The 7,995-nt window shown below is 44.3% G+C and overlaps 1 protein-coding gene across 3 annotated transcripts in view; it reads right to left on the reverse strand.

Moving 5' to 3' along the window:
* FAM45A (family with sequence similarity 45, member A) overlaps positions 1–7,995 on the reverse strand; it is a 40,580-nt gene that overhangs the window by 16,122 nt on the left and 16,463 nt on the right. For all 3 annotated transcript variants that reach the window (XM_012001099.1, XM_012001100.1, XM_012001101.1), the window contains 2 exons: positions 6,748–6,859; positions 3,628–3,728 (listed from right to left, as the gene is read on the reverse strand). In XM_012001099.1, coding sequence (XP_011856489.1) covers positions 3,628–3,728; positions 6,748–6,859 — 213 coding nt within the window. The remainder of the gene's footprint in view (positions 1–3,627; positions 3,729–6,747; positions 6,860–7,995) is intronic.

Genomic DNA, 7,995 nt, shown 5'->3' on the forward strand with positions numbered 1-7,995 from the left:
ATGCCTATAGTCCCTGTTACTTGGGAGGCTGAGGCACGAGAATCGCTTGAATCTGGGAGGTGGAAGTTGCAGTCAGCCAAAATCACGTCACTGCACCCCAGCCTGGGTGACAGAGCAAGACTCTGTCTCAAAAAATAAAATAAAATAAAATAAAATAATTAACAAAACAACAAAAACAAAACCTACTACTGAGAGCCAGACCCAGGCCCACCCATGAATGAGAAAATGTGACAGATGACAAGTAATATTACTCAGTACTGAAAAAAAAAAAGAGATTATTCAATAAATGTCCTGGTCTAAGTGGTTATCTATAGGGTAAAAAAGTTCAGTCAGATCCCAAACTCACACACTACACAAAAAATTATTCCAGATAAATTAATAACTTAACTGGGAAATAAAAAACATTAAAAAATTTTGGGCCAGGCACAGTAGCTCACACCTATAATCTCAGCACTTTGGGAGGCCAAGGCGGGTGGACTGTTTGAGCTCAAAAGTTTGAGACCAGCCAGGGCAACATGGTAAAACCTTATCTCTACAAAAAAAAAAAAAAAATACAAAAATTAGCCAGGCACGGTGGCACATGCCTGTAGTCCCAGCTACTTGGGAGGCTGGGGTAGAAGGATGGCTTAAGCCCAGGAGGTGAAGGTTGCAGTGAGCTGAGATTGAGCCACTGCACTCTAGCCTGGGCAACAGAGCAAGACCCTGTCTTAAAAAAAAAAAAAAAAGAAAAGAAAAGAAAAAGAGAACGAAAAATTTTCATAAGAAAATGGCCGGGCACAGTGGCTCATGCATATAATCCCAGATTCCAGGAATTCGAGACAAGCCTGGGCAATAAAGCAAGACCTTGTATCTAAAAAAAAAAATACAGACGGCTGGGCGCGGTGGCTCATGCCTGTAATCCCAGAACTTTGGGAGGCCAAGGCAGGTGGATCATCTGAGGTCAGGAGTTTGAGACCAGCTTGACCAATATGGTGAACCCCTGTCTCTACTAAAAATACAAAAATTAGCCAGGCGTGGTGGTGGGTGCCTGTAGTCCCAGCTACTCAGGAGGCTGAGACAGGAGAATTGCTTGAACCAGGGAAGTGGAGTTTGCAGTGAGCTGAGATCGTGCCACTGTACTACGGCCTAGATAACAAAGCGAGACTTCGTCTCAAAAAAAGACAGGCAATAACAAACGATGGCAAGGATGTAGAGAAAAAGAACTCTTGTACACTGTTGGTGGGAATGTAAATTAGTACAGTCACTATGGAGAACAGTATGGAAATTCCTCAAAAAACTAAAAATAGAACTACCATATGATCCAGCAATCCCACTACTGGGTATTTACCCCCCAAAAAGTAAATCAGTGTATCAAAGAGATACCACCACTCCCATGTTCATTGCAGCACTGTTCATAACTGCCAAGATTTGGAATCCAACCAAGTGTCCATCAGCAGATGAATGGAAAAGAAAATGTGGTACATATACACAGTGGAATATTATACAGCCATAAAAAGGAATGAAATTCTGTCATTTGCAACAACATGGATGGAATTGGAGGCATCAATGTTAAGTAAAAGAAGCAAGGGCAGAAAGACAAATTTTGCATGTTCTCACTTATTTGTGGGAGCTAAAAATTAAAACAATGGAACTCAGGGAGATAGAAAGTAGAATGGTGGGTACCGGAGGTTAGGAAGGGTAGTGGGGAGAGGAGGAAAATTTGGGATGGTTAGTGGATACAAAAATATAGTTAGAATGAATAAGACCTAGTATTTGATAGCACAATAGGGTGACTACAGTGAATAATTTATTGTATATTTAAAAATAACTAGAAGTTGGCTGGGCACAGTGGCTCACACCTGTAATCCCAACACTTTGGGAAGCTGAGGCAGGTGGATCACCTGAGGTCAGAAGTTTGAGACCAGCCTGGCCAACATGGTAAAACCCCATCTCTATTCTCTAACAAAAATACAAAAAAATTAGCCGGGCATGGTGTGCACACCTGTAATCCCAGCTACTCGGGCAGCTGAGGCAGGAGAATCGCTTGAACCTGGGAGGTGGAGGCTGTAGTATGCTGAGATTGTGCCACTGCACTCTAACCTGGGCAACAGAGTGAGACTCCAACTCAAAAAAAAACTAGAAGTGGAATCACAACGTTCCTAAAACAAAGAAATCATAAATGCTTGAGGTGATGGATACTGCAATTACCCTGATGTAATCATTATATACATTGTAGGCCTGTATCAGAACATCACATGTACCCCATAAATACATACACCTATTATATACCCATAATAATTAAAAAGTTAAGATGAAAAAAAAAAGTCACTGGTAAACTTTTAAGACTAGAACTTTACAAGTTCTGCTGGGCACAATGGCTCATGCAATCCAGGCACTTTGGGAGGCCGAGGCGGGAGGATCACCTAAGGTAAGGAATTTGAGACCAGCCTGGCCAACATGGAGAAACCTTGTCTCTACTAAAAATATAAAAATTAGCTGCGCATGGTGGCAGGTGCCTGTAATCCCAGCTACTAGGGAGGCTAAGGCAGGCGAATTGCTTGAACCCAGGAGGTGGAGGTTGCAGTGAGCCGAGATCACACCGTTGCACTCCACCCTGGGCAAAAAGAACAAAACTCCATCTCAAGAGAAAAAAAAAGAACTTTACAAGTATAATTTAAAAAATTTAAAAGACGGGGTCTCCTGTGTTGCCCAGGCTGGTCTGGAACTCCCGGGCTCAGGCGATCACCCCATCTCGGCCTCCCAAAGTGCTGGGATTACAGGTGTGAGGCACTGTGCCCAGCCAAAAACAGGTTGCATTTTGATGATGGCTGAACAACAATGTGAATGTACTTAATGCCACTGAACTCTATGTTTAAAAATGGTTAAAAAGGTAAATGGAGCTGTGCGTGGTGGCTGACGCCTGTAATCCCAACAGTGTGGGAGGCCAAGATGGGCAGATCGCTTGAGTTCAGGAGTTCAAGACCAGCTTGAGCAACATAGGAAGACCCGGTCTCAAAAAAAAAAAGTAAATCTTTTTTTTCCTGGAGACAAGAGTCTCGCTCTGTCGCCCTAGCTGGGGTGCAGCAGCTCCATCTTGGCTCACTGCGACCTCCATCTCCTGGATTGAAGCGATTCTCGTGCCTCAGCCTCCCAAGTAGTTGGGACTACAGGCACCCACCACCATGCCCGGCTAATTTTTTGTATTTTTAGTAGAGACTGGGTTTCTCCATGCTGGTCAGGCTGGTCTTGAACTCCCGACCTCAGGTGATCCACCCACCTTGGCCTTCCAAAGTGCTGGGATTACAGGCGTGAGCTACCGTGCCCGGCCACAATTTTTTTTTAAACTAAAAAAAAAAAAAAAAATGTAAGGGCAAAAAATTGATTGCATGTGCCAAAGAAATAATAAAGGATCAGTATTCCACTTAGGAATGCACAAAATAAAAACAAGTGGAATAAAATTAGCCGGGCATGGTGGCGCATGCCTGTAATCCCAGCTACTTGGGAGGCTAAGGCAGAAGAATCAAAGGCAGAGGTTGCGGTGAGCTGAGATTATGCCATTGCACTCCATCCTGGGCAACAAGAGTGAAACTCCGTCTCAGGAAGAAAAAAAAAGTAAAACAGTTCCTCCCCTGGGATCCTCTTGTCTACCTGTGCACATCTGCAGGGCTTCCAGCTCATCGGCATTGAGGTGCACGTAAGAGTGAAGGATGGTCCAGTCCTGTCGGTGCCACACCAGGGCAGGCAGAGTCCTGGGGAATCAAGGCAAGAACTCAAGTTGTTGCTGGTCCACACCTTAAAGACTCAGCCTGCCCCTTCTCCTCTTCCTGAGGAGGAAATGAAGAGGGTAGAGTTTATAGCTAATCAGGGACAGAGGTGAGACCAAGTCCCAAATGTGTTAACCTCTGGGCTTCAAATTAAAGCAATGCAATGTTTTATTATTTATTTATTTTTTTGAGACAGAGTTTCACTTGTCACCCAGCCTGGAGTGCAATGGCGCGATTTTGGCTCACCGCAACCTCCACCTCCGGGGTTCAAGTGATTCTCCTACCTCAGCCTCCCAAGTAGCTGGGACTACAGGTGCCTGCCACCACGCCTGGTTAATTTTTGTATTTTTAGTAGAGATGGGGTTTCACCATGTTGGCCAGGCTGATCTTGAACTGACCTCAGGTGACCCGCCTGCCTTGGCCTCCCAAAGTGCTAGGATTACAGGCGTGAGCCACTGCACCCATCCTCTATGCAATGTTTTAAACTCTGCTCTTGGGGATCAGATCAGCTACAGAAAGCTCAAGGTGAAATTTCAAAAGATCCCTGTGGTAGCAAGGAGTGATGCTTCTAAGGTTTTCCTCTGAACATCCCACTCTGGAGACTGCCATGGAAAGGGAGTCTGAAGGTAAAATTCAAAGTTAACTCTGCAAGCAAGAAATTTTCTGGAAGTCTCCTGTTTATATTTAAAATTCTAGTAAAACTCGCAAACCACGTGTGTTTGTTTTCCTATAACACAGGTTTCTTTGAAAAAAACTTATGGTAGAATAATGACTGCAACAAGATGTATCAAATTTATCTGTGGCTTCATGAACCCCCGGTGCCCTGCTAAATATGTCAGAAGCTATGACCGGTCCAGTTTGAGTAGCATACGTAGAGGGGGAAAAGGTGATGGGATAGAAAATACAGGCTTTTGGACCCAGAGAGGGCAGGGTAAAAGTTCTGGCCCTCTCACTTAAAATCTGATGCAATCATGATCATAACAATAATAACTCCTAAAGTGTGTCTTAGAGGCTAGGTTCATGTTAAGCTAGGTACATGTTAAGCATCTTACACAAATTATTTCCAGTCTTAAAAACAAACTTGTAAGGTAGATATTATGATCATTTTACAGATAAAGAAACACAGGCTCAGAAACAATCAATTCTTTTGTTTTGTTTCTGTGACAGGGTGTCACTCCGTCGTCCAGGCTGGGCTGCAGTGACGTGATCATGGCTCACTGCAGCCTCCACCTCCTGGGCTCAAGCGATCCTCCCACCTCAGGCTCCTGTGTAGCTCAGGCTAAGGGTACATGCCACCATGCCTGGCTAATTTTTGTATTTTTTTATAGAGATGGGGTTTTGCTGTGTTGCCCAGGCTGGTCTTGAACTTCTGGTCTTAGGCAATCTGCTAGCCTCAGCCTCCCAAAGTGCTGGGATTATAGGTGTGAGCCACCATGCCCGGCCAACATTCAGTATCTTTTATGTGTTCACAGAGCTAATAAGTTGCCCTCCCAAGATTTCAACTCAGTTCTTTCTGACTATGAAGCCTTTGTTCTTTTCATTACCTTATACTTATCCTCTGCCAACCTTAATTTTCTCATTCATAAAACAGGGTAAAAATACTTCCTGGCAGGGTTCTTGTTATAAGTACATTCAATAATTTAAGGTATCTTATAAAATGCCTGGCATACAGTAAACCCAACACGAATGCTAAGTCCTCTTGCTTTTAAAAGAGGATCTGGCCGGGCACAGTGGCTCATGCCTGTAATCCCAGCACTTTAGGAGGCTGAGGCGGGAGGATCATGAGGTCAAGAGATCGAGACCATCCTGGCCAACATGGCGAAACCCCATCTCTACTAAAAATACAAAAAATAGCTGGGCGTGGTGGTGCGTGCCTGTACTCTCAGCTACTCGGGAGACTGAGGCAGAAGAATCACTTGAACCCAGGAAACTGCAGTGAGCTGAGATTGCGCCACTGCACCACTCCAGCCTGGCGACAAAGCGAGATTCTGTTGCAAAAAAAAAAAAAAAGACCTAATGGCTGGGTGTGGTGGTTCATGTCTGTAATCTCAGCGGAGGCAGGAGGATCACTTGAGCCCAGGAGTTCAAGACCGGCCTGGCCAACATAGTGAGACCCCAGAAACCCCATCTTGACAAAAAATATAAAATAAAATAAAAAAGAAAAAAATTTACAAGGACCTAGTAACAAGTTAGATTTAGTAAACAAAAACTCTTTAAAAATATGTATGGCAGGTGGGGGGGCTGTTAGAGGGGACGGGGCCTGGCAGACACCTCCTGGCCCTGAGCTGACCCCCCCTGGCAAAAAAATTATTAACATTAACAAAATCTATATGTATTCTGGCCGGGCACAGTGGCTCACGCCTATAATTCCCGCACTTTGGGAGGCCAAGGCATGAGGATCACTGGAGCCTAGGAGTTTGAGACCACCCTGGGCAACACAGCAAGACCCCATCTCTACTAAAAATGAAAATAAAATAAAATTTTAAAAATCTATATGTACTCTCAAAATAAGTCTTTGTCCTGCTCTAACATTTTTTAATTAAAACAAGAAAAAAAAAAGAGTCTTTGATAAAATTGAACAGAAGGAACAATTTACCTAAAACGGGTCGGCAAACTATGGCCCATGGGCCAGCTGCCTGTCCTTGAAAATAAAGTTTCATTGACCACAGCCATGCTGAGTCATTTAAGTGCATGTCATCCATGGTTGCTTTTGTGCTACCCAGGCAGTTGAGTAGTTGGGACAGTGACCATATGGCTCACAAACCTAAAGTATTTACTGTCTGGCAAGGAAAAGTTTGCTAACCCCCTGCTCTAGAATAGTCATAAATAGTCCAAATCAGTGGCCTTGAACTACTAGAGCTAAACAGAAACTTCAGACCAAAGGTGGTATTTCACCACATGCTATTTATAGCAAATGTGCAACAGAACAGAGCACACAGTAACATCTAGTACCGCAAACTGTCTGCCAAGAAAGTTAACACTTTTTGATAATTAGAGATGATACCTGGTAAACTCCTGGACCGCTTCTATTTTGGGGTGATACACCACAATTCTTTTCTTTAGCATCAGTGCTGTGTGTAAGATAACAGTTTCCATTCCAAACTGAGATACAATGTCTTCAAGAAAGAGAAATTGTAATGTTACTGCATTACACATCATGTAAGGAAACAAAAGTTTTTTTTTTCTTTTTTTGTTTTTTGAGACAGAGTCTCACTGTGTCACCCAGGCTAGAGTGTAGTGGCATGATCTTTGTTCACTGCAACCTGCGTCCTGGGCTCAAGTGATTCTCCTGCTTCAGCTTCCTGGGTAGCTTGGATTACAGGCACAAGCCACCATGCCCAGCTAATATTTGTATTTTTAGTAGAGACGGGATTTCACCATGTTGGCCAGATCTCAGGCTGATCTCAAACTCCTGACCTCAAGTGATCCACTCACCTCAGCCTCCCAAAGTGTTGGGATTACAGGTGTGAGTCACAGTGCCTGGCCTACAAAATTATTTTTAATACAGAGAATTTAGGCAAATGTTGTAAAGCTTACAAACACTTTATTTGGTGGACGAGGGGATCTATCCTATGTCGGCTTCCCAGGACGTGTGCTCTGCCCCACGAGACTCTATGGTGGGATGCAGAGAGGAAGTTAGATTCACAAAAAAGTGAAACAACTGATGTGAAGGGAACCAGCACCTTTCTGTATCATTAAAACTTCCTGATTAAAAAAAATAATAACAAAGTGTCTGCCAGGTGCAGGGTGGCTCATTCTGTAATCCCAACACTTTGGGAGGCCAAGGTGGGAGGATCACTTGAGCCCAGGAGTTTGAAATCAGCCTGGGCAACACAGGGAGACTCTGTCTCTAAAAAATGTTTAAAAAGTATATGGGGCCAGGTGCAGTGCCTCACACTGTAATCCCAGCACTTTGGGAGGCCTAAGCAGGCGGGTCGCCTGAGGTCAGGAGTTTGACACCAGCCTGGCCAACATGGTGCAACCCCATCTCTACTAAAAATACAAAATTAGGCTGGGAGCAGTGGCTCACACCTGTAATTCCAGCACTTTGGGAGGCCAAGGCAGGTGGATCACCTGAGGTCAGGAGTTCCAGACCAGCCTGGCCAACATGGAGAAACCCCATCTCTACTAAAAATACAAAATTAGGTGGGTGTGGTGGCACATGCCTGTAATCCCAGCTACTAGGGAGGCTGAGGCAGGAGAATCACTTGAACCCAGGAGGCAGAGGATGCGGTGAGCCATGATCGCGCCA

Source organism: Mandrillus leucophaeus, unplaced genomic scaffold (assembly GCF_000951045.1).
Source record: "Mandrillus leucophaeus isolate KB7577 unplaced genomic scaffold, Mleu.le_1.0 Scaffold65, whole genome shotgun sequence".
In the NCBI taxonomy this organism is placed as follows: domain Eukaryota; kingdom Metazoa; phylum Chordata; class Mammalia; order Primates; family Cercopithecidae; genus Mandrillus; species Mandrillus leucophaeus.